Source organism: Aegilops tauschii, chromosome 1, assembly GCF_002575655.3.
Source record: "Aegilops tauschii subsp. strangulata cultivar AL8/78 chromosome 1, Aet v6.0, whole genome shotgun sequence".
NCBI classification, from domain to species: Eukaryota; Viridiplantae; Streptophyta; class Magnoliopsida; order Poales; family Poaceae; genus Aegilops; species Aegilops tauschii.
In genome coordinates this window covers 433,513,375-433,541,070 of record NC_053035.3, presented here as the reverse complement: position 1 = coordinate 433,541,070, position 27,696 = coordinate 433,513,375, and the positions used below count along the sequence as shown (strand labels likewise).

The window sequence follows — 27,696 nt, the reverse complement described above, 5'->3', positions numbered from 1 at the left end:
AATCAAGAAGGCCGCAGAAGATCAAGCTCCGACAGCCGAAAAAGAAGACATCCTTCAACCTCACTACGATTATCTTACTCCTTCTGAAATTGAGGCTTTCAAGATCATTGAAATAGTTTGTGTGCAAAACAAGTATCTGACTTGTGAAAATATTCTGTTGCAAGAGTACATCACCGCACTCAAGGGCATTATTCGCAAATTGGAGAATCTCCTACGCTCGATGTGTGACATGACTTCATCAACAACTCCATCATCACCACCCCCAAAAAAGAGATCTAAACACATGGGTATGGGCACTCCCCTTGGCAACTTCCAAGCCTGGGGGAGTGCCCCAGTATCGTATCACCATCACATCTTTATCTTTATCGCTTTTCTTAGTTCGATCCTTTTGGTTATGGCTTGATCTAGTAGAATAAAGTTTTTAGTATGATCTAGCTTTGAGTTTTGCCTTATGTTCCCTCTATGTAATCGAGTTCATGAGATATATAATAAAGAGTAGTTTTGAGTTGAGGGCTTTGCTTTCTTGCTATGATCTTGAGGGAATTAAAGAAAGAATAAAAGAAATAAAAAGATCATATATTGATCTTATGGAGAGTAATGACTTCACATATAAAGAGTATGATGAATAAAAGTTGTTGAGAGTTGACAAACATAGTTTTGGTCATTGTTGCAATTAATAGGTAGTAATAAAGAAAGAGAGGCTTCACATATAAATATACTATATTGGACATCTTTTGTAGTTGTGAGCACTCATTAAAATATGACATGCTAAAAATTTGATGGTGGACAAGGAAGACAACACAATAGGTTATGTTTTCTTATATCCGAATAGAAGTTATATTGTTTTGGATCATACAAGATATTGAGCTTGCCTTTCCCTCTCATGCTAGCCAAATTCTTTGCACCAAGTAGAGATACTACTTGTGCTTCCAAACATCCCTAAACCCAGTTTTGCCATGAGAGTCCACCATACCTACCTATGGATTGAGTAAGATCCTTCAAGTAAGTTGTCATCGGTGCAAGCAATAAAAATTGCTCTCTAAATATGTGTGATCTATTAGTGTGAAGAAAATAAGCTTTATACGAACTTGTGATATCGAAGAAATAAAGCGATGGACTGCATAATAAAGGTCTTTATCACAAGTGGCAATATAAAGTGACGTTCTTTTGCATTAAGATTTTGTGCATCCAACCATAAAAGCGCATGACAACCTCTGCTTCCCTCTGCGAAGGGCCTATCTTTTACTTTTATCTTCTACCCGTATACAAGAATCATGGTGATCATCACCTTTCCTTTTTATACTTTTTCCTTTGGCAAGCTCTATGTGTTGGAGAGATCCGAATATATATATATATCCCCTCGGATGTAGGTTTTTCATAAAGTATTATTGTTGACATTACCCTTGAGGTAAAAGATTGGGAGGCGAAACTATAAGCCCCTATCTTTCTTTGTGTCCGATTGAAACTTTGTACCCATAAGTATCGCATGAGTGTTAGCAATTGTGAAAGATTATATGATAGTTGAGTATGTGGACTTGCTGAAAAGCTCTTATATCGACTCTTTCCGATGTTATGATAAATTGCAATTGCTTCAATGACTGAGATCATGGTCTGTTAGTTTTCAATGAAGTTTCTGATTCGTACTTTATCTTGTGAATGAATTGTTACTTTAGCATAAGAAATTATATGGCATTATATGTTGCTGTTCTAAAGATGATCATGATGCCCTCATGTCCATATTTTATTTTTATCGACACCTCTATCTCTAAACATGTGGACATATTTATCGATATCGGCTTTCGCTTGAGTACTGATACGTCCATTTTGCATCATGCTTTTATATTGATATTTGTTGCATTATGAGCTGTTATTACACGTTATATCACAATACTTATGCCTATTCTCTCTTATTTTATAAGGTTTACAAGAAGAGGGAGAATGCCGGCAGCTGGAATTCTGGGCTGGAAAAGGAGCAAATATTAGAGACCTATTCTGCACAACTCCAAAAGTCCTGAAACTTCAGAGAGAACGTTTTTTGAATATATATATATATATATATAAAATATTGGGCGAAGAAAGTACCAGAGGGGGGCCACCAGCCAGCCATAAGGGTGGAGGGTGCGCCCTACCTCCCTAGGTGCGCCCCCCGACCTTGTGGGCCCCCTGGCAGGCCGCCGGTGCCCATCTTTGGCTATGTGGTGTCTTTCACCCTGGAAAAAATCAAGAAGAAGCTTTCGGGACGAAGCGCCGCCGTCTCGAGGCGGAAACTGGGCAGAACCAATCTAGGGCTCCGACGGAGCTGTTCTGCCGGGGAAACATCCCTCCCGGAGGGGGAAATCGTCACCATCGTCATCACCATCGATCCTCTCATCGAGAGGGCATCAATCTCCATCAACACCTTCACCAAAACCATCTCCTCTCAAACCCTAGTTCATCTCTTATATTCGATCTTCGTCCCAAAACCTCAGATTGGTACCTGTGGGTTGCTAGTAGTGTTGATTACTCCTTGTAGTTGATGCTAGTTGGTTTATACGATGGAAGATTATATTTTCAGATCCTTAATGATAATTAATACTCCTCTGATCTTGATTATGAATATGCTTTGTGAGTAGTTATGTTTGTTCCTGAGGACATGGCAGAAGTCTTGTTATAAGTAATCATGTGAATTTGATATTTGTTCGCTATTTTGATGAGATGTATGTTGTCTGTCCTCTAGTGGTGTTATGTGAACGTAGACTAGATGAGACTTCACCATTATTTGGGCCTAGGGGAAGGCATTGGGAAGTAATAAGTAGATGATGGGTTGCTAGAGTGACAGAAGCTTAAACCCTAGTTTATGCGTTGCTTCGTAAGGGGCTGATTTGGATCCATATGTTTCATGCTATGGTTAGGTTTAACTTAATACTTCTTTCGTAGTTGCGGATGCTTGCGAGAGGGGTTAATCATAAGTGGGAGGCTTGTCCAAGCAAGGGCAGCACCCAAGCACCGGTCCACCCACATATCAAATTATCGAAGTAACGAACGCGAATCATATGAGCGTGATGAAAACTAACTTGACAACAATTCCCATGTGTCCTCGGGAGCGCTTTGCTTTATATAAGAGTTTGTCCAGGCTTGTGCTTTGCTGCAAAAAGGATTGGGCCACCTTTCTGCAGCTTAGTTTCTTTATTTACTTGTTACCCGTTACGATTTATCTTATCACAAAACTATCTGTTACCGATAATTTTAGTGCTTGCAAAGAATACCTTGCTGAAAACCGCTTGTCATTTCCTTCTACTCCTCGTTGGGTTTGATACTCTTACTTATCGAAAGGACTACGATAGATCCCCTATACTTGTGGGTCATCAAGGACTTAAATACTCAAGCATACCAACAAGCAACCATGTCTTTCAAAATATCAACGCTGAAATAAGTTATCCCTAGCCCATCATGGTCAATCATTGATCCATTTCATGAAACACACTCGCATATTATCTACACCCAATGCTCAGGTACGATCATAGTGCCCCTTAGTTGGTGCTTTATAAGAGAAGATGGAGACTCAAATAAAAATAAAAATTGCATAAAGTAAAAGAAAGGCCCTTCGCAGAGGGAAGTAGGGATTTGTAGAGGTGCCAGAGCTCAAAGCGAAAAAGATAGAGATAAAAACATTTTAGGAGGCATGTTTTTCCTATCAACGAGAACGATCGAGTAGTTCCCAATACTTTCCATGCTAGATATATCATAGGCGGTTCCCGGACAGAAATTAAAGTTTATTCCTTTTTCAACCATACTTTCACTTTCCATGGCTAGCCGTATCCATGGGTGCCTTCCATACCAACACTTTCCAAGGAATTTATTATTTGACAACATAAACTAAATTCATTTTTCATTTCGGGACTGGGCATCCCTAATACCTTTGCCTTACTCTCGTGCAATGACAAGTGAATAAACACTCATCTTGAGAATAATATATCTAGCATGGAAATATATTAGCCACCCCCTATCGTTTCGTGAACGGTACGAGCACACAAAAGAGAGATTTATTTTGAAAATTAGAGATGGCACATAAAAATTTGCTTAGAACGGTAAAAGAATACCACATATAGGTAGGTATGATGGACTCATGTGGCAAAACTGGTTTAAAGGGTTTTGGATGCACAAGTAGTGATCATACTTAGTGCAAAATGAAGGCTAGCAAAAGATTGAGAAGCGACCAACCAAGAAACGAAAAATCTCATAAGCGAGCATTAAGCATAATTAACACCGAATAATGCACCACAAGTAGGATGTAATTTCAGTGCATAGCTATTGACTTTCGTGCTTGCATAGGGAATCACAAACCTTAAAACCAATATTCTTACTAAATCATAATTACTCATCAACATAACTCACATATCACATCATCATATCTCAAAACTATTACCAAGAATCAAGTTTATTTTGTCCAATGATCTTCATGAAAGCTTTTATTATATCCTCGTTGGATATCTATCACTTTGGGACTAATTTTCATGTGTTGCTTTTGATGAGCTCAAACAAATATAAGTGAAGATCATGAGCATAATATTTCTTTCTCTCAAATTAATTTAAGTGAAGTAAGAGAGAATATCTAAAAAAATACTAACTCTCAAATAAATCTAAGTGAAGCAAGAGAGCATTTCTTCAAAAATACTAAAGCACACCGTGCTCAAAAAGATATAAGTGAAGCACTAGAGCAATTCCATAGCTCATAAAGATTTAAGTGAAACATAGAGAGCAATTCTAACAAGTCCTGGCATAATTTTGGCTCTCTCAAATAGGTGTGTCCAGCAAGGATTCAATACTTCAAATAAAAAGCAAAACAAGCAAAGACTCATATCATACAAGACGCTCCAAGCAAAACTCATAGTATGTGACGAATAAAAATAGTTCCGAGTAAAATACCGATGGTCGTTAGAAGAAAGAGGGGATGCCACTCAGGCATCCCCAAGCTTAGTTGCTTGCTTCTCTTTGGATAATAGATTGGAATTCCATGGGCATACCCGAGCTTAGGCTCTTCTTACTCCTTATTCCTTCATCCATCGTAACATCACCCAAAACTTAAAAACTTCAATCACACAAAACTCAACAAAACCTTCGTGAGATCCGTTAGTATAAGAAAGCAAATCACTACTATAAGTACTGTTGTAAACCCATTCATATTTTATTCTTGCATTATATCTAATGTATTCCAACTTTTCTATGGCAAAAACTCTTCAAAGAAAACCATAGAATCATCAAAACAAGTACACAACGCAAAGAAAACAGAATCTGTCAAAAATAGAACAGTCTGTAGCAATCTGGGTATTTCGAATACTTTTGTCACTCCAAAAATTCTGAACAATTAGGACCACGTGAGCAATTTGTATATTAATCTTCTTCAAGAATAATTGGTATTTTATCATGCTTCTGTTAAAAATGAGAATTATTTTCGTGAGTGCAGAAGTTTCTGTTTTTCAGCAAGATCAAATCAACTATCACCCAACATGATCCCAAAGGCTTTGCTTGGCACAAACACTAACTAAAACACAAAAAACACAATCATAACAGTAGCATAATTGTGCAAACACTCAAGAACAGAAAGCAAAAGACAAAAATAAATTTTATTCATTGGGTTGCCTCCCAACAAGCGCTATTGTCTTACACCCCTAGCTAGGCATAAAGCATGGATCTAAGTGTTGTCATCTTTGTTTCCCAATTCTTCAATCAAGCAATTAGAACTTTTCAGAGATTTAGCATATATATTTTCAATGAAAATACTCCTAGGAACAAGTTTAAGGAATTCATTCTTGCCCAAGGGATCTCTTATAACTTCAACAAAATCTGGGTGAATACTAATCATCTTAAGATCTTCTTTGCTGTTATTACTAGAAGTTGCACCCTTGTTCTTAGTGACTCGAGCAATCTTGCCAATCTTTACGGGAGTTTTTTCAATAGCTTTAGCGGAAGCAAACGCCGTGCTTACATTACTAAAGATCTCTTCCAATTTATCGATACGAGAGGGGCTTTCTTCAATTCTTTCATGAACTACGACCCCTTTTTTCAACAACTTAAAAACTTCTCCCGCTTTTGACCCAAATTTAGTAGAAAAATTATGCATCTTTTTATCTAGGCTTTCAAAATTTTCTTTAGTAAACATTTTCTTTTCAATAGCATCTAGTCTTTCCATAACATGCTTGAGAGTCAAAGTTGTTTCATTAATCATAAGAGGTGGTGACCCACTAAATTTCCCATAGCATTAAAAGCATCAAGAGAGGGACACGTCAAGAAATTTCCACCGGTAATCGTATCAAGGACGACTCTATACCAAGTGGTGATGCCCACATAAAACAGTGAAGAAAAACAACGGTAGATTGCTTACGGATAGATCTATTATGAGCATTGCAAATCCTATTCCAAGCATCTTTTAAATTCTCTCCTCCCCTTTGTTTAAAGTTGAGAACCTCGTTCTCGGGAGTGCACGCAATAGAGGAAGAACTATCCATAACAGCAAAAGTAGCAAACAATATTGCACTCAAAAACAGATCCGACAAGAAAACGGCGAACGAAAAAGAGGGCGAATAAAAAGGCAAATTTTTGTGAAGTGGGGGAGATGAAAACGAGAGGAAAATGACCAAATAATGTAAATTGCAAGGAGATGAGATTTGCGATTAGGAACCTGGTAGATGTTGATGATGTCTCCCCGGCAACGGCGCCAGAAATTCCTTTTGATGTCTGCTAGAACTACGTCGGTATTTCCCCAAAGAGGAAGGGATGATGCAGCACAACAACGGTAGGTATTTCCCTCCATGATGAGACCAAGGTTATTGAACCAGTAGGAGAACCACGCAACACTACGTGAACAGCACCTGCACACACATAACAAATACTCGCAACCCGACGTATTAAAGGGGTTGTCAATCCCTTTCGGGTAACGGCGCCAGAAATTTGCAAGTAGACGAGATAAAAATATGATAGATTGGATAAGTAGATATCGCGGGAACGCGAGATAAAATAAATAAGAATAAATTGCAGCAAGGTATTTTTGTATTTTTTATTTAATAGATCTGAAAATAAAAGCAAATAAAAATAGATCGCAAAGGCAAATATAATAAAGAAGAGACCCGGGGGTCGTAGATTTCACTAGTGGCTTCTCTTGAGAAAAATAGCAAATGGTGGGTAAACGAATTACTGTTGGGCAATTGATAAAACTTCAAATAATCATGATGATATCCAAGCAATGGTCATTATATAGGCATCACGTCCAAGATTAGTAGACCGACTCCTGCCTGCATCTAGTACTATTACTCCACACATTAACCGCTATCCAACATGCATCTAGTGTATTAAGTTCATAGAAAAACGGAGTAATGCCATAAGAATGATGACATGATGTAGACAAGATCTATTTATGTAGAAATAGACCCCATCTTGTTATCCTTAATAGCAACGATACATACGTGTCGGTTCCCCTTCTGTCACTGGGATCAAGCACCATAAGATCGAACCCATCACAAAGCACCTCTTCCCATTGCAAGATAAATAGATCAAGTTGGCGAAACAAAACCCAAATATCGGAGAAGAAATACGAGGCTATGAGCAATCATGCATATAAGAGATCAAAGAAGACTCAAAGAACTTTCATTGATAAAAAATAGATCTGATCATAAACTCAAAGTTCATCGGATCCCAACAAACACACCGCAAAAAGAGTTACATCATATGGATCTCTAAGAGACCATTGTATTGAGAATCAAAAGAGAGAGAGAGAGAGAGAGAGAGAGAGAGAGAGAGAGGAAGCCATCTAGCTACTAACTACGGACCCGTAGGTCTACAATGAACTACTCACGCATCATCGGAGAGGCACCAATGGACATGATGAACCCCTCTGTGATGGTGTCTAGATTTTGGTTCTGGAACTTGCGGCGGCTGGAATTGATTTTCGTCGACTCCCCTACGGTTTCTGGAATATTGGGGTATCTATACAGAAAAGAGGCGGTGCGGGAGGCCACCGAGGTGGGCACAACCCACCAGGGCGCGCCTGGGTCTCCAGGCGTGCCCTGGTGTCTTGTGCTCACATCGGGCTCCCTCTTCGGTACTTCTTTGGCCCACTGGATGTCTTCTGGTCCAAAAGAAATCCACAAAAAGTTTCGCTGCGTTTGGTATAGATCTCCCGCGATGTAAAAAACATGCAGAAAACAGCAACCGGCACTTGACACTATGTCAATAGGTTAGTACCAAAAAATGATATAAAATGTTTGTAAAACATCCAAGAATGATAATATAACAGCATGGAACAATAAAGAATTATAGATACATTGGAGACGTATCAGTAGCATCTCTCCAATAAAAGATAACATGGCATGATGAGGAAATTGTAGCTTAAATTGCAATATTTATAAGTAGGATTATACATGGCATAACTGCATATAGGCATCACGTCCAGATATTCATAGACCGATAATCCTACATATACGTAACCCGCTAAGAAGATCTACGAAAGCTTCTTATCTAATCTCCTCAGCCCCCCTGATTTTTAGGTGGGTGGGCCTCTTCCCTCCTAATGATCCACTAATAACTCTCCACGTTGCTATTTATGTAAAGCACGTAACAAATATTACGTAGGTATAGCATTGCCCTTCATAGACTGTTAATCCAACACGATCTATAGCTAATACTCTACCCCAAGACTGTTATCCAGCATGCGTGTCAAAGTATTAACTAAAACAGAGTATTGCATTAAGTACAATGGCATGATGTATATAGTATATTGCCTTCACACTAAACTTAAAGGACAATTATACAACTATCCTTAGTGGCAGCAATACAATACAATACAATACAATACAATACAATAGAAGCATTTTCACTTTCTTTCGCTGCAGTGGATTACTTGCAAGATTGAACCCAACTAACATACACAACTCCCTCTTGGAGATCATTCATCTAACCATTATTAGTGCAAGACTAATAGATTGGAGAGCATATATGTCTACAGATTATGCAACAAACAACTCACAATCCATGAATAAAACATATATAATTATGATCATAAATGAAAATTCATCACACTGCAACAACACACCATAAAAATTACACTCAGATGGATCACAACCATCTAGGCCGCTCATGGGATTGTATTAAAGAACAAGGTAGAGATTATCATCTAGTTACTGCTACAGACACACAGTTTAAAGGAAAGTACTCACTATCGATCATGGTGACAACAAGGGTTGGTGTAGATGGTCACCATGGTAATTTTCCCTTCCGGCAAAGTACCGGAAAAGGCCTCCAGATTGAATCGCGATGGAACAAAGAGGTGTTGTGGCTCTGCTGGTGAAAAACAATGCTATAATTATTTTTTAGTCCCAGTTATTATCAAGCTTTACCTTTGTTTAAACATGCATGCATATGTAATAATTTATTCTGGGAGCATGCTCCACAGTTTTTATAATCATGCCATAGATTTCAGCATTCCTATTCCAATTGCCTATGATGAAGATGAGTCTCTTTGTCTGACAGGGTTGTGGTTGGGTGACTCACACCGGCGGCTACCAGAAGCGGCTAAATTTTGTGTTTTGACCCTTTTGTCAAAGTAAGTCCAGATTGGACCCTGGTTCATAAAAAATTTAGGATCTGACCCTTTTTCTACCACCATTGGGCTCGGCGATAGGGTAGCACAGCCTACCGCCAGCGTCTTTGGCAGTAGGACTTACCGGCACCGTCACGTCTGTTTGATGTGGAAAAGCCCTACCGCCAAGGTTCTTGGCGGTAGCCCATTATACCCTACTGCCTGTGTCCGGGGCGGTAGGATCTGCACTAATTCCCAGCAACCATGCATGCATGTAGTCCATTCCCATCGAGTGTCGTCTTCATTATGCTGCTTCACTGCAATCACATGCAATTATTTAAGTATGTATATGGCCACATGCATGCTCCTAACTAGTAGCTAGCTAGTGGCTAGGCTAGGTACAAGACTAGCAGGCTGGCCATACGTTGATGTTACACGACAGACGGGAAGCAGGGCTAGGTACAAGAGGCAGGCAGCAGAGCTACATACCACGGGCAAGACAAACAAGACTGTAGTACGAATGACGCCGTGTCAGTCGCAAGCACACTCTCATGTTGCACTGCCTACCACCATGCTCTTTGGTGGTAGGGTTGCACACCCTACCGCCAAGGGCTCTGGCGGTAGGGTATTTTTGATGTTAGACATGGGTAACAGCGCAGTTAAGTCCTACCGTCAAGGCACGTGGCGATAGGTAGTTATACCCTACTGCCAGACACTATGGCGGTAGGAAAAAGGGTCAGATCCCAAAATCTTTACGAACCAGGGTCAAATCTGGACTAACTTTCGCAAAAGGGTCAAAACACAAAATTTAGCCACCAGAAGCAATGCAGCCACAATCGTTGGGAGAAGGGCGAACTTTCGACGTCACCAATGTCAGACTAGATGGAATTTTGTCCCAACGGCCCTCTTAATTGCTCGGGTGTGAGCTACTCCCTTCGTTCGGAAATAAGTGACTATGCTTTAGTTCAAATTTGAACTAAAACAACGTCACTTATTTTCAGACGGAGCGGGTACAAAGATATTGGAACCAATTGTTATTTTTGATACGGATTTGAGTACACCTAGAGCTAAATCTTGGGTGCATATTGTGCAACAGCTTGCTGACAACATGATCACCTGGTCGATTACAAGGTGTAGTTTCTGAATGGGAGTCGGCAGGTTCATCTGCCTCATTTTTTTTGAGGGGCAGGTGCATCTGCCTCATTTGCCACAGGGTGGACAGGGTGGGCCGCGGCCCACCCTAGGACTTTGAGCCAGCCTGTATAGGATAGGATTATTAAGACATGGGCTAGGGGGGAAGAAGCCCAGCAAGTGCTGCCAGAAAGAGCGGTCGGGGGAGAAAGAAGGCCGAACGCACCACATGCACAGCGCACAAGCACACCGCACCACACGAGACAGCCGCACAACCCTTGTCTCGCTCGATTCAGATTCGCCGCCTGCTTCCTTGCTTCGTCGTTGTAGCGTCGCCTCGCCGGCCACCAGGAGGAGCTATCCTGAAGCCCGCGGGCATCGGCCCTGCGTGCTCCGCGCGTCGTCTGGCCGCCATGCAGCAGCGCGCCCAGTCGGCAGCCGCCCTGGCCCTACTACTGCTTGCCGGAGCCGGCGAGTCGCCCACGGGCCACGGCGCCCAGTCCACTCAGGTGCACAGATTGGGAGACTGAGGGAGAGGTACTGGCCTCAAATCCCCTTTGGCCGATTACAGTTAAATTTCTTTGCTTGTCTGACTCTTGACAGGGAATGGAAACAGAGATGCAATGTTATATACTCCCTCCTTTCCGGTTTATAGGGCTTATACCAAAATTTTAGTTTTTTCATTTTATAAGGCTCAATTTGGTTGTTTCCCATCACATATTCAGATTTCAAGGTGCATTAAATCATTGCATGCAAGTATTAAGAGAAAATTGATCAATACATGTACTTTATGCATGCATGCATTGCAATTAATGCATTGATAAACATATTTTTTTGAGGAAAACAAGAGCATTAATTAGGTGTTTTTGCAAACTACAAAAAGTATTCCACCACTCACCATCTACCTTGGTTGGTAAGATTTTTGAATTGAGCCCCATAAACCGGAAAGGAGGGAGTATTACATAGATGAGTTCTGTTTTCTAGTTGTAGACGAATTTAATTAGATGCAGCACATAAATAAATGTACCGATGAAATCATACCCATATTACTGCAGAATTATTGAAAAAATAAAGAGCACCAGAAACCTTGCTTCTATTTTTGAGAGACATGCTAGGAAGATAGGGAAGAAAGCTAGTATATGCGAACCAGATGTACAGGGGACTGCAGATGTGGCCGAAGAACGAACTAAATTTTTTTGGGGGCGGCCCATCCTGTTGTCAAATGCAAGCTCCGCCACTGGTTAGCATCATTAGTATAATCCAAATTGATACTCCCTTCGTCTCCATAATGTAAGACCATTTTACAAGCTAACATAGCTTGCAAAAAGATCTTCATTATGGGATGGGCGGAGTATGGTCCAGGTCGATGCATGTATATGGTGCTATGTAACCAAAACATTCGCGGTATAAAGAGAAGAAAGAGGCAGCATGACCGGAGCCATTGGCTAAGTTGTTTATGGCAGGTGCTCGTGATATTCTGATGTGACTGATCTGTGGGCAAAACCCAACCAGCAGAGTGCAATGCAGGCCGATGCTTACCCATCTCTGAGCTATGACTGCTTTCTGAGAAAAGAAGGGTATGACAAGTGCTCTTGGCCAAAAGTTTTTGTCTGTCCGTATTCGGCAATGCTACATCTACGAACGAGTTAGCGAAAGGCTACATAATTAGCCATATGGCAGATTGTGATTGGGATGGGGGGAAGGAGGGGCCCACCCCACTTAAAATCAGGGGGCCGAAGAGAATTATCGAAGGAAAGTTTACGTAGCCTTTCGTAACTTGTTTCGTAGGTGTAGGATTATTGGTGCGTATTAGTCAGTTTTGATGTTAGCGATCCTTGGGAAAGTTCCGACCCTGGTTTGGTTCACTAAAATATTTAGCTGCACCTTTATATCAATCTGTGCAATATAATCTTTCCCCAATATCTTCCCATGACATGGTCGCACGCATATTTCAAGATATAAAGTTGGCATAATGTATAAAATTGTGCAGTTGCTTAAATACCCATTAGAAACGCACATAGGATACAATTTTTATTATTTCTAGTGTTCGTTGTACTACCATGATTGAAGATGAATAGATTGAAAGTTTTTTCGCAAAAAAAAAAAACACACACACACATAATACGTCCGTGGTTACATCTTTGCATTCCACGGCACAATGGTCATGTGAGGCTTAGTTAGTTATGGACTTATAGGAACCTACTAGGATGCATATATATAGCAGCTGCTAGTTAGGAAAATATTTTCATGGCTCGCAGCCGAGAAGGCATGTCGATCTCCAAGAGTATAGAGGAGGAGAGAGCCAAGCGTTGCATAATGTGGATCTCCTTCGTCTCTAGATCAAGCACGGCCAGAAAATCACATAAACCATTTAATGGCCCATGCCAGGGCAGGCTTATCTGCATAAAAACGACACTCCTCCTCTCGCCCAAGGGCCTAAACCAAACATGAAGATACCAGTGGGGAAGAACCCTGGGGTCTAGCGATCGTAGCTTCTTCTCCACATCGATCACAGTCTCTAGGGTCCAACCACCGGCTGAGAGCTGATGCCACACAGAGATGGTGCACCCAACATTGACGACCAGCTTTAGTAGCGTGTGCCCGTCTCTCGTGGAGTACGACCCCAGGTGGAACCGGCGTCCTGCTTTGTAGCTGGTGATGGGGCTGGGGAGGCCAATTGTGCCAGGTTTCTCCATGCAGACGTCGTAGGTGAAAATCTCGCCGCCATGCCGCCCCAGCCAGTGGATGACACCTCCGTGGAGGACGACAGTGGTGGCATCACGACCAGTTCCGAGCCACCGCTGCAGGAAGAAGTTGTCGTGGGTCATGACGGGCCCCCAGGTGCCGGTCGATGATACGAACGTCCGGAATTTGATGGCACGTGTGGTGCCTCTATTGGTGTCAGACGATTTATCGAAATAGCCGACGAATAGCAGGAAGGAGCAGTCAATGCCGTCTGCGGCGGTGATCAAGACGCACTTGAGAAAGCATCCCATATCATTCGAGATGCCTGGTACGGTGGTTCGGAGAGGAAGGTGCGGTCACCGCTGATGGGGTCGTACACGCACATGTCAGAGTCGCTGCCGACGACGTGGTGATAGCGACGGTGAAGGAGGACGAGGCCGCCACGAGACGTCATGGGATAGTACTTCTCGAAAAGATCACCCGCGTTGCGTGACATGAAAGATGACAGATGGTCGTCGCAAAACAACACGCCGGCGGGCGTGGCTGGGTGCACCAAAGAGAGGGACGGCGGTGGAGCCTCCGCATCATCGTGTGTCTGGAGGTAGGCGAGGATGCACGAAGGCACGATGTTGCCGTGCTGGGTGACGGGCAGCGGATGAAAGACGGACTGAGAAAGTCATGACGAAGGAGCTTGCATAACGCGGCGCAGCGGACGAGGGTGCGGATGTCGGAGCGCGCGACGATTTCAAGTAGCAGATCCGCAGGGAGCGCCCACTCCATCGCGGCCGGTGACGCCGGCGCCTCCAGCGTGCACGCGTTTTGTTGCCGGCGTACCAGCGATGCCATTGCAGTGCAACGTGTTTGAGGTCGAGACCGTAGCTAGCTTGATTTTTCTGACAGTATATGAGACCGTAAGTAGTACGGAGTATATAGCTTAGCTAGAGCTGGGGACGTATTTATATTGTGTAAAGCCAATTCAAGTCGAATTCGACCTGGAAACAGAATCCGCCATAGACGGCTATCAGACACAAACATACTACTCCTACTAGTCTACTACTCTCTCCAATCCATATTAGTACATGTTTTAGATTAGTCTACATACGGATGTATTAGGGAGTATGAATTAGAGTATAAAGTACGTCCGCTACTTACTATATACTACGATGATATCCCGAAAATTGCAAGGAAACGACACTAATCGTCGTCTGCCTCTGCCTCAACAAGTCTACGATGAATATAGAGACCCCCTAGTCCCTACAAAAACAACAACCTTTTTGTTTCACACAGAAAGATATATGACACATTATTTCCAAAAAATCACAGCTCAGAAGTTTATATCCATTACTTTTTTTAAGTGAGTTTATATCCATATTGCTTATTCATCAGGCGGTGCCAGTTCCTTTCCCCTTCGACAAGACGTACGTGGTCATATTTGTCAACTTGCATGTACTGTAACGTTGGCCTGTACACGTAGCATGTAGAATTGGAGGAAACCACACAGCATTTGCAAAAAAATAAGAACAGCTTAACAGAGCAAGGATGCAGCCATGCAGGGCATACCTTTTTGACCTTGTCGGAGAAGATTAGCGTCGCCGGTGATTGACTGCTCAAAGTTGATACATCTCCTATGGTTGTTGCCTCCTGGGTGGTATACCCATCTAGAGGCGGCAAATCTATTGTCTGTACGGCAAATGATGAACGTGTTGTGCTATGGACGGATATACATACACCTTTAGTCAGGGCCTAGCTATAGATTTGTACTTTATGTTGAAATATGAGATGGGCCTAGAGCCCATATGACAATTTCAGATTTAATCATAAGGGCCCATGTAGGTGGCATGACAAGGTGGTGGGAAGTTTAGTCCCATACCGCTAGTGGAAGGAGAGTTGGAGTGGTTTATAAGGGATTCTCTCCGTCATGCTATTGGAGCTTGAGAAGAAAAGAAGCCCTCGCGCACTCCTCCTCCTCTAGCCGTGTCGCGCCGCGGGTTGCAGGATTGAGCCGAACCGAGCTCACTCCTATGCGCTTCTTTTTGCCGGTCAGGAACGGAGAGTCTTTGACAGGTAGGGCCACGATCTGAGACGTCGAATCATGGGCTACCGACTTGAACGTGGGTTCAGCCCACGTCTCTCCACGCGCGGCTGCACATATATATGTGGGGCTCTGCCAACCCTAGCCGCCGCGAAATCAGAACGCATGTCCATCTCCGCCTCAACGCCCACGTCGTTCCTCTGCTGCTGCTGCCGCCGGCGACTCCATCCCGTTCACCGCGTACACGGTTGACGGGAGAGCAGGCCTCCGAAACCCCGCCTCTCCGGGTCCTGTACGGGAGAGGGGCGATTAGGTTTTTGGGTAGTGACTACGCGACTGCTCGCTTCTGTTCATCTACGTCCGCATCACCTTCGTCATCACCATGTCGACCGACGCCGACCGTGCCGCCGCTGAGAAGGCCGAGGCCGACAAGAAGGCCGCCGAGGATGTTGCGGCTGTTGCCGCCGCCGCCGCCGCCGCGTGGCCGATTGGAGGGTATACATCGCTTATCCCTCTCGTGTTTCTTTCTGTTGTAGCAGTACTAGCGATATATGTAGATGTTTCTACTATGTGCGTAGTACATGCTCTGTTAGATCGTAATCAGTGTGTTATCAATGATGTCCATGTCATGCTCATGATTTATTCATGGATTAATTTAATCGAAAAACTGCCTATTTATTTATCAATCCAAAAACCTAAATTGTGTAGGAGTTTTTCGAATTCTAGTTTTGCTGCTGCACTAAAACCACCTTATGGCTCACGGCCATGAACGTGTTCTGGGTCGCCGTTGTGACTCCCACAGGAACGATCGCTCCTGAACAGGAGAAGGCGTTCAAGGCGGCCACTGTCATGTTTCTCGGGGCAGTTCTGAGCGTGATTGGAGATAAGCTGGTTGACACATATTTGCATGTGCGGTCTGCCAAGGACTTGTGGGAGGCGCTCGAATCTAAGTTCGGGGCGGCCGATGCAGGGAGCGACATGTATATTATAGAGCAGTTCCACGATTACAAGATGGTTGAAAACGGTCCTGTATTGGAGCAGGCTCATGACATAATATGCATTGTTAAGGAGCTTGAGCTTCTTAAGTGCGAGTTACCGGGCAAGTTTGTCGCAGGCTGCATAATCGCTAAGCTCCCCAATTCCTGGAGGATGTCATTGGCCATCTGAGTGTTGAGCAGAATTCAAGGGCAAAGGACTCGCACGGAAAAGGGGTCGAAGGAACTTCTGTGGCCAATATGGTGCATCAGAAGAACTCCAATTCCCACAAGCCCAAGGGAAAGAACGGTGTCCAACAGAATGCCGACTTTAAGAAGAAGGGTAAGAAGACCTTCAAGAAGAACAAGAAGTATGAGGGCTGCTTTACTTGTGGTTCGGTTGAACATTGGGCCAACAAGTGCCCAAACAAGTACAAGAAGCCAGGGCAGGACTCTAAGTCTGTCAATATGATTGTGAGCAACAATGAGAGTGGTGCATCTGGGTACGGTAATTTATTTGATGTATTTTCAGTTTGGCCGTCCACCGATTGGTGGGTCGACACAGGTGCAGGTGTTCATGTGTGTGCTGACATTTCATTGTTTTCTTCTTACCAGGCCACAGGTCACGGGTCCGTACTGATGGGGAATGGCGTGAATTCTTCTGTTCTTGGTGTTGGCACGGTCGATCTGAAGTTTACTTCGGGAAGGATCGTGCAGCTGAAGAACGTGCAGCATGTCCCCGCCATCAAGAAGAACCTCGTTAGTGGCTCCCTTCTATGTAGAGAAGGGTTTAAGTTGGTATTCGAGTCTAATAAATTAGTTGTTACGAAATATGGACTATTTGTTGGAAAGGGTTATGAATGCGGAGGCATGTTCCGCCTTTCTCTTGCAGATCTATGTAATAAAGTCGTGAACAATATTCATTTGAGTGTTAATGAATCTGAAGTCTGGCATTCACGTCTTTGTCACATTAGTTTCGGCGTTATGACGCGGCTAGCAAAATCGAATTTAATCCTGAGTTTCACTTTGGCCAAAGGTTCTAAGTGTCATTCGTGTGTGCAATCTAAGCAACCTCGCAAGCCTCACAAGGCAGCAGAGGGGAGAGACTTGGCGCCACTGGAACTCATACATTCTGATCTTTGTGAGATGAATGGTGTGTTGACTAAAGGTGGAAAGAAATATTTCATGACTTTGATAGATGATTCCACTAGATATTGGTATGTATATCTGTTAAATACTAAAGATGAGGCTCTACACTACTTTAGAATCTATAAGGCAGAAGTTGAGAATCAACTTGAAAAGAAAATTAAACGAGTCCGGTCAGATCGTGGTGGAGAGTACTTCTCGAAAGAGTTTGATTCCTTTTGTGCGGAACACGGTATTATTCACGAGAGGACGCCTCCCTACTCACCCCAGTCAAATGGGGTTGCCGAGCGGAAAAACCGTACTCTAACTAATTTGGTTAACGCCATGTTAAATACGTCGGGTTTATCCAAGGCATGGTGTGGGAGGCTATAATGACATCATGTCATGTCCTCAATAAAGTTCCGACAAAGGATAACGAGATCACTCCTTATGAGAAGTGGACCAAGAGAAGGACAACACTCTCGTACTTACGTACTTGGTGCTGCTTGGCGAAAGTTAATGTGCCGATCCCCAAAAAGCGTAAGCTTGGACCAAAGACTGTGGACTGTGTTAATTTGGGCTACCCTATGAATAGTGTTGGCTATAGATTTCTAGTAGTGAAATCTGAGGTACCTGACATGAAGGTCGGTACAATTATGGAGTCTAAGGATGCTACATTCTTTGATGACATTTTCCCCATGAGAGATGTACAAAGCACTTCTAGACAGGAATCTGAGGAGACTCCTGAACCTGCCATTCTGATGAAATATTATAAACAAACACATGATGAAAATCCTGAGGAGGATAATGAGGAAACCCTTGGTAGGGGCAAGAGACAAAGGACTGTAAAGACCTTTGGTGATGATTTCTTCATATACCTCGTGGAGGATAATCCCACTTCTATTTAAGAAGCTTATGCATCTCCAGAAGCTGACTACCAGAAGGATGTGGTCCGTAGCAAGATGGATTCCATCATGGCTAACGGGACTTGGGAGCTTACTGAACGTCCTTATGGTTGCAAACCATTGGGATGCAAGTGGGTGTTCAAGAAGAAGCTTAGGCCCGACGGTACGATAGAAAAGTACAAGGCTAGCCTTGTGGCCAAGGGCTACGCCCAGAAAGAAGAAGAAGATTTCTTCGACACTTATTCACCTGTGGCCAGACTGACCGCCATTCGAGTATTACTCTCGTTGGCGGCCTCGCATGGTCTTCTCATTCATCAGATGGATGTTAAGACGGCTTTCCTGAATGGAGAGCTAAAGGAGGAAATCTAGATGCAACAGCCTGATGGCTTTGTGATAGATGGTCAAGAAGGAAAGGTGTGTAAGTTGGTGAAATCTTTGTATGGCCTGAGACAAGCGCCTAAACAATGGCATGACAAGTTTAATGAAACGTTGACATCTGTTGGCTTTGTTGTTAATGAGGCCGACAAATGTGTATACTATCGCTATGGTGGGGGCGAAGGAGTTATACTGTGTTTGTATGTTGATGATATACTGATATTTGGAACTTATCTCAAGTTGATCGAGGAGGTTAAGTCTTTCCTATCTCAGAACTTTGAGATGAAGGACCTTGGAGTGGCTGATGTTATCTTGAACATCAAGCTATTGAGAGATGATGAGGGTGGGTTACACTTCTGCAATCCCATTATGTTGAGAAGGTGTTGAGTCGCTTTGGATATTCGGACTGCAAACCATCTCAAACACCATATGATTCTAGTGTGCTGATTCGAAATTCTAAAGGCACAGCTATAGATCACTTGAGATACTCTCGGATTGTTGGTTCACTCCAGTATCCAGCGAGCGCAACGAGGCCTGACATCGCATTTGCTATTAGCAAACTGAGCCGATTTGTTTCCAAACCGGGCGATGTACATTGGCGTGCTCTTGAGAGAGTTATGCGCTATCTGAAAGGTACTATGAACTATGGACTTCACTATACCGGATACCCGTCGGTACTTGAAGGGTATAGTGATGCGAATTGGATCTCTGATGCTGATGAGATGAAGGCCACAACTGGGTATATGTTTACTCTTGGAGGTGGTGCTGTTTCCTGGAAGTCTTGCAAGCAAACGATCCTAACAATATCGACAATGGAAGCAGAATTAACAGCATTAGACACATCGGGTGGCGAAGCGGAATGGCTTCGAGATCTGTTGATGGACTTGCCAGTGGTTGAGAAGCCGGTTCCGGCCATCCTTATGAACTGCGACAATCAAACAGTTACTATCAAGGTGAAGAGTTCAAAGGACAACATGAAGTCCAACAAACACATAAGAATGAGATTGAAAGCTGTCAGAAAATTGAGGAACTCCGGAGTGATAGCATTGGATTATATTCAAACGGCTAAGAATCTGGCAGATCCCTTTACTAAAGGGCTATCACGTGTTGTGATAGATAGCGCATCAAGGGAGATGGGTATGAGACCCACATGAGTTGCCATGGTAGTAACCCAACCTATGTGATCGGAGATCCCGTGAAGTAGGACCTGGGAAAACAAGCCAGTGGTGAACTGAGGAGAGTAACTTTACTAACCCACTCCGTTGGAGATGCAATACTCTCGGAAACTGTATGGAAGGATGACTACTGTCTTAATGTGTTCCAAGGCTTATATGTATAAGCAAGATGCTATCCTACAGAGCGATCTTTGGAGGAACACACCTATATGAGCCCGACTGCTGGTCACAGTCTATGAGATTGGGGCGATCTCCAGCAAGCTCATGAACAGGCCAGGAGTCTGACTAATATGCTCCACCCGAGGGGTCGGCCTTCGGCAGCCTCGTATCAGTGAGACTTGTGGTGAAACTTCTTGACGCCAAACTGACAATTCAAGGCATAGTCCATTGTTTAGTTGTGAAGGAGTGTAACTACTTGGTCTAGGTGTAGCTCAACCTTAATCGGTCTCCACTGAGATGCTGGTATATCAAAACAGCGTTTGGAACAAAGGACGAGTGGGCCCCTGAGATCTGGTGGGGGATTGTTGAAATATGAGATGGGCCTAGAGCCCATATGACAATTTCAGATTTAATCTCTAAGGGCCCATGTAGGTGGCATGGCAAGGTGGTGGGAAGTTTGGTCCCATACCGCTAGTGGAAGGAGAGTTGGAGTGGATTATAAGGGATTCTCTCCCTCATGCTATTGGAGCTTGAGAAGAAAAGAAGCCCTCGCACACTCCTCCTCCTCCGCTCGCCTCGTCACGCCACGCCTCGTCACGACGCGCTGCGGGTTGCGGGATTGAGCCGAGCCGAGCTCACTCCTATGCGCTTCTTTTTGCCGGTCAGGAACGGAGAGTCTTTGACAGGTAGGGCCACGATCTGAGACGTCGAATCATGGGCTACCGACTTGGACGTGGGTTCAGCCCACGTCTCTCCACGCGCGGCTGCACATATATATGTGGGGCTCTGCCAACCCTAGCCGCCGCGAAATCAGAACGCATGTCCATCTCCGCCTCAACGCCCACGTCGTTCCTCTGCTGCTGCTGCCGCCGGCGACTCCATCCCGTTCACCGCGTACACGGTTGACGGGAGAGCAGGCCTCCGAAATCCCGCCTCTCCGGATCCTGTACGGGAGAGGGGCGATTAGGTTTTTGGGTAGCAACTACGCGACTGCTCGCTTCTGTTCATCTACGTCTGCATCACCTTCGTCATCACCATGTCGACCGACGCCGACCGTGCCGCCGCTGAGAAGGCCGAGGCCGACAAGAAGGCTGCCGAGGATGCCGCGGCTGCTGCCACCGCCACCGCCGCCGCCTGGCCGATTGGAGGGTATACATCACTTATCCCTCTCGTGTTTCTTTCTGTTGTAGCAGTACTAGCGATATGTGTAGATGTTTCTACTATGTGCGTAGTACATGCTCTGTTAGATCGTAATCAGTATGTTATCAATGTTGTCCATGTCATGCTCATGATTTATTCATGGATTAATTTAATCGAAACACTGCCTATTTATTTATCAATCCAAAAACCTAAATTGTGTAGGAGTTTTTCGAATTCTGGTTTTGCTGCTGCACTGAAACCGTCCCCGTTTACGGGGACGTACTTTAAGCGTTGGTAGACTAAAACCACCTTATGGCTCACGGCCATGAACGTGTTCTGGGTCGCCGGTGTGACTCCCACAGGAACGATCGCTCCTGAACAGGAGAAGGCGTTCAAGGAGGCCACTGTCGTGTTCCTCGGGGTAGTTCTGAGCGTGATTGGAGATAAGCTGGTTGACGCATATTTACATGTGCGGTCTGCCAAGGACTTGTGGGAGGCGCTCGAATCTAAGTTTGGGGCGGCCGATGCAGGGAGCGAGATGTATATTATAGAGCAGTTCCACGATTACAAGATGGTTGAAAAGCGTCCTCTATTGGAGCAGGCTCATGACATAATATGCATTGTTCAGGAGCTTGAGCTTCTTAAGTGCGAGTTACCGGGCAAGTTTGTCGCGGGCTGCATAATCGCTAAGCTCCCCAATTCCTGGAGGATGTCATTGGCCATCTGAGTGTTGAGCAGAATTCAAGGGCAAAGGACTCGCACGGTAAAGGGGTCGAAGGAACTTCTGTGGCCAATATGGTGCATCAGAAGAACTCCAATTCCCACAAGCCCAAGGGAAAGAACGGTGTCCAACAGAATGCCGACTTTAAGAAGAAGGGTAAGAAGAACATCAAGAAGAACAAGAAGTATGAGGGCTGCTTTACTTGTGGTTCGGTTGAACATTGGGCCAACAAGTGCCCAAACAAGTACAAGAAGCCAGGGCAGGACTCTAAGTCTATCAATATGATTGTGAGCAACAATGAGAGTGGTGCATCTGGGTACGGTAATTTATTTGATGTATTTTCAGTTTGGCCGTCCACCGATTGGTGGGTCGACACAGGTGCAGGTGTTCATGTGTGTGCTGACATTTCATTGTTTTCTTCTTACCAGGCCACAGGTCACGGGTCCGTACTGATGGGGAATGGCGCGAATTCTTCTGTTCTTGGTGTTGGCACGGCCGATTGGAGGGTATACATCGCTTATCCCTCTCGTGTTTCTTTCTGTTGTAGCAGTACTAGCGATATGTGTAGATGTTTCTACTATGTGCGTAGTACATGCTCTGTTAGATCGTAATCAGTGTGTTATCAATGTTGTCCATGTCATGCTCATGATTTATTCATGGATTAATTTAATCGAAAAACTGCCTATTTATTTATCAATCCAAAAACCTAAATTGTGTAGGAGTTTTTCGAATTCTAGTTTTGCTGCTGCACTAAAACCACCTTATGGCTCACGGCCATGAACGTGTTCTGGGTCGCCGTTGTGACTCCCACAGGAACGATCGCTCCTGAACAGGAGAAGGCGTTCAAGGCGGCCACTGTCGTGTTCCTCGGGGCAGTTCTGAGCGTGATTGGAGATAAGCTGGTTGACACATATTTGCATGTGCGGTCTGCCAAGGACTTGTGGGAGGCGCTCAAATCTATGTTCGGGGCGGCCGATGCAGGGAGCGAGATGTATATTATAGAGTAGTTCCACGATTACAAGATGGTTGAAAACGGTCCTGTATTGGAGCAGGGTCATGACATAATATGCATTGTTAAGGAGCTTGAGCTTCTTAAGTGCGAGTTACCGGGCAAGTTTGTCGCAGGCTGCATAATCGCTAAGCTCCCCAATTCCTGGAGGATGTCATTGGCCATCTGAGTGTTGAGCAGAATTCAAGGGCAAAGGACTCGCACGGAAAAGGGGTCGAAGGAACTTCTGTGGCCAATATGGTGCATTAGAAGAACTCCAATTCCCACAAGCCCAAGGGAAAGAACGGTGTCCAACAGAATGCCGACTTGTGGTTCGGTTGATAAGAAGACCTTCAAGAAGAACAAGAAGGATGACGGCTGCTTTACTTGTGGTTCGGTTGAACATTGGGCCAACAAGTGCCCAAACAAGTACAAGAAGCCAGGGCAGGACTCCAAGTCTGTCAATATGATTGTGAGCAACAATGAGAGTGGTGCATCTGGGTACGGTAATTTATTTGTTGTATTTTCAGTTTGGCCGTCCACCGATTGGTGGGTCGACACAGGTGCAGGCGTTCATGTGTGTGCTGACATTTCATAGTTTTCTTCTTACCAGGCCACAGGTCATGGGTCCGTACTGATGGGGAATGGCGCGAGTGCTTCTGTTCTTGGTGTTGGCATGGTCGATCTGAAGTTTACTTCGGAAAGGATCGTGCAGCTGAAGAACGTGCAGCATGTCCCTGCCATCAAGAAGAACCTCGTTAGTGGATCCCTTCTATGTAGAGAAGGGTTTAAGTAGGTATTCGAGTCTAATAAATTAGTTGTTACGAAATATGGACTATTTGTTGGAAAGGGTTATGAATGCGGAGGCATGTTCCGCCTTTCTCTTGCAGATCTATGTAATAAAATCGTGAACAATATTCATTTGAGTGTTAATGAATCTGAAGTCTGGCATTCACGTCTTTGTCACATTAGTTTCGGTGTTATGACGCGGCTAGCAAAATCGAATTTAATCCCGAGTTTCACTTTGGCCAAAGGTTCTAAGTGCCATTCGTGTGTGCAATCTAAGCAACCTCGCAAGCCTCACAAGGCGGCAGAGGAGAGACACTTGGCGCCACTGGAACTCATACATTCTGATCTTTGTGAGATGAATGGTGTGTTGACTAAAGGTGGAAAGAAATATTTCATGATTTTGATAGATGATTCCACTAGATATTGGTATGTGTATCTGTTAAATACTAAAGATGAGGCTCTACACTACTTTAGAATCTATAAGGCAGAAGTTGAGAATCAACTTGAAAAGAAAATTAAACAAGTTCGGTCAGATCATGGTGGAGAGTACTTCTCGAAAGAGTTTGATGCCTTTTGTGCGGAACACGGTATTATTCACAACAGGACGCCTCCCTACTCACCCCAGTCAAACGGGGTTGCCGAGCGGAAAAACCGTACTCTAACTGATTTGGTTAACACCATGTTAGATACGTCGGGTTTATCCAAGGCATGGTGGGGGAGGCTATAATGACATCAAGTCATGTCCTGAATAAAGTTCCGACAAAGGATAACGAGATCACTCCTTATGAGAAGTGGACCAAGAGAAGGACAACACTGTCGTACTTATGTACTTGGGGCTGCTTGGCGAAAGTTAATGTGCCGATCCTCAAAAATCTTAAGCTTGGACCAAAGACTGTGGATTGTGTTAATTTGGGCTACGCTATGAATAGTGTTGGCTATAGATTTCTAGTAGTGAAATCTGAGGTACCTGACATGAAGGTCGGTACAATTATGGAGTCTAAGGATGCTACATTATTTGAGGACATTTTCCCCATGAGAGATGTACAAAGCACTTCTAGACAGGAATCTGAGGAGACTCCTGAACCTGCCATTTCGATGGAATATTATAAACAAACACATGACGAAAATACTGAGGAGGATAATGAGGAAACCCTTGGTAGGGGCAAGAGACAAAGGACTGTAAAGACCTTTGGTGATGATTTCTTCATATACCTCATGAGAATAATCCCACTTCTATTTAAGAAGCGTATGCATCTCCAGAAGCTGACTACTGGAAGGATGCGGTCCGTAGCAAGATGGATTTCATCATGGCTAACGGGACTTGGGAGCTTACTGAACGTCCTTATGGTTGAAAACCATTGGGATGCAAGTGGGTGTTCAAGAAGAAGCTTAGGCCCGACGGTACGATAGAAAAGTACAAGGCTAGGCTTGTGGCCAAGGGCTACGCCCAGAAAGAAGAAGAAGATTTCTTCGACACTTATTCACCTGTCGCCAGACTGACCACCATTTGAGTATTACTCTCGTTGGCGGCCTCGCATGGTCTTCTCATTCATCAGATGGATGTTAAGACGGCTTTCCTGAACGGAGAGCTAAAGGAGGAAATCTAGATGCAACAGCCTGATGGCTTTGTGATAGATGGTCAAGAAGGAAAGGTGTGTAAGTTGGTGAAATCTTTGTATGGCCTGAGACAAGCGCCTAAGCAATGGCATGACAAGTTTAATGAAACGTTGACATCTGTTGGCTTTGTTGTTAATGAGGCCGACAAATGTGTATACTGTCGCTATGGTGGGGGCGAAGGAGTTATACTGTGTTTGTGTGTTGATGGCATACTGATATTTGGAACTAATCTCAAGTTGATCGAGGAGGTTAAGTCTTTCCTATCTCAGAACTTTGAGATGAAGGACCTTGGAGTGGCTGATGTTATCTTGAACATCAAGCTATAGAGAGATGATGAGGGTGGGATTAGACTTCTGCGATCCCATTATGTTGAGAAGGTGTTGAGTCGCTTTGGATATTCAGACTGCAAACCATCTCAAAAACCATATGATTCTAGTGTGCTGATTCGAAAGTCTAAAGGCACGGCTATAGATCAATTGAGATACTCTCAGATTGTTGGTTCACTCCAGTATCCAGCGAGCGCAACGAGGCCTGACATCGCATTTGCTATTAGCAAACTGAGCCGATTTGTTTCCAAACCGGGCGATGTACATTGGCGTGCTCTTGAGAGAGTTATGCGCTATGTGAAAGGTACTATGAACTATGGACTTCACTATACCAGATACCCGTCGGTACTTGAAGGGTATAGTGATGCGAATTGGATCTCTGATGCTAATGAGATGAAGGCCACAACTGGGTATATGTTTACTCTTGGAGGTGGTGCTGTTTCCTGGAAGTCTTGCAAGCAAACGATCTTAACAAGATCGACAATGGAAGCAGAATTAACAGCATTAGACACATCGGGTGGCGAAGCGGAATGGCTTCGAGATCTGTTGATGGACTTGCCAGTGGTTGAGAAGCCGGTTCCGGCCATCCTTATGAACTGCGACAATCAAACAGTTATTGTCAAGGTGAAGAGTTCAAAGGACAACATGAAGTCCAACAAACACATAAGAATGAGATTGAAAGCTGTCGGAAAATTGAGAAACTCCGGAGTGATAGCATTGGATTATATTCAAACGGCTAAGAATCTGGCAGATCCCTTTACTAAAGGGCTATCACGTATTGTGATAGATAGCGCATCAAGGGAGATGGGTATGAGACCCACATGAGTTGCCATGGTAGTAACCCAACCTATGTGATCGGAGATCCCGTGAAGTAGGACCTGGGAAAACAAGCCAGTGGTGAACTGAGGAGAGTAACTTTACTAACCACTCCGTTGGAGATGCAATACTCTCGGAAACTGTATGGAAGGATGACTACTGTCTGAATGTGTTCCAAGGCTTATATGTGTAAGCAAGATGCTATCCTACAGAGCGATCTTTGGAGGAACACACCTATATGAGCCCGACTGCTGGTCACAGTCTATGAGATTGGGGTGATCTCTAGCAAGCTCATGAACAGGCCAGGAGTGTGACTAATATGCTCCACCCGAGGGGTCGGCCTTCAGCAGCCTCGTATCAGTGAGACTTGTGGTGAAACTTCTTGACGCCAAACTGACAATTCAAGGCATAGTCCATTGTTCAGTTGTGAAGGAGTGTAACTACTTGGTCTAGATGTAGCTCAACCTTAATCGGTCTCCACTGAGATGCTGGTATATCAAAACAGCGTTTGGAACAAAGGACAAGTGGGCCCCTGAGATCTGGTGGGGGATTGTTGAAATATGAGATGGGCCTAGAGCCCATATGACAATTTCAGATTTAATCTCTATGGGCCCATGTAGGTGGCATGACAAGGTGGTGGGAAGTTTAGTCCCATACCGCTAGTGGAAGGAGAGTTGGAGTGGTTTATAAGGGATTCTCTCCCTCATGCTATTGGAGCTTGAGAAGAAAAGAAGCCCTTGCACACTCGTCCTCCTCCTCCGCTCGCCTCGTCACGCCACGCCTCGTCACGACGCGCCGCGGGTTGCGGGATTGAGCCGAGCCGAGCTCACTCCTATGCGCTTCTTTTTGCCGGTCAGGAACGGAGAGTCTTTGACAGGTAGGGCCACGATCTGAGACGTCGGATCATGGGCTACCGACTTGGACGTGGGTTCAGCCCACGTCTCTCCACGCGCGGCCGCACATATATATGTGGGGCTCTGCCAACCCTAGCCGCCGCGAAATCGGAACGCATCTCCATTTCCGCCTCCACGCCCACGTCGTTCCTCTACTGCTCCTGCCGCCGGCGACTCCATCCCGTTCACCGCGTACACGGTTGATGGGAGAGCGGGCCTCTGAAACCCCGCCTCTGCGGATCCTATACGGGAGAGGGGCGATTAGGTTTTTGGGTAGCGACTACGCGACTGCTCG

General features: G+C 44.5%; 1 protein-coding gene across 1 annotated transcript in view; it reads right to left on the bottom strand.

The window, feature by feature from the left end:
* LOC141037135 (endo-1,4-beta-xylanase 1-like) overlaps window positions 1-13,509 on the bottom strand; it is a 30,310-nt gene extending 16,801 nt beyond the window's left edge. The window contains exon 1 of the mRNA XM_073506372.1: window positions 13,139-13,509. Coding sequence (XP_073362473.1) covers window positions 13,139-13,509 — 371 coding nt within the window. The remainder of the gene's footprint in view (window positions 1-13,138) is intronic.
* Between the last annotated feature and the right edge of the window lie 14,187 nt (window positions 13,510-27,696).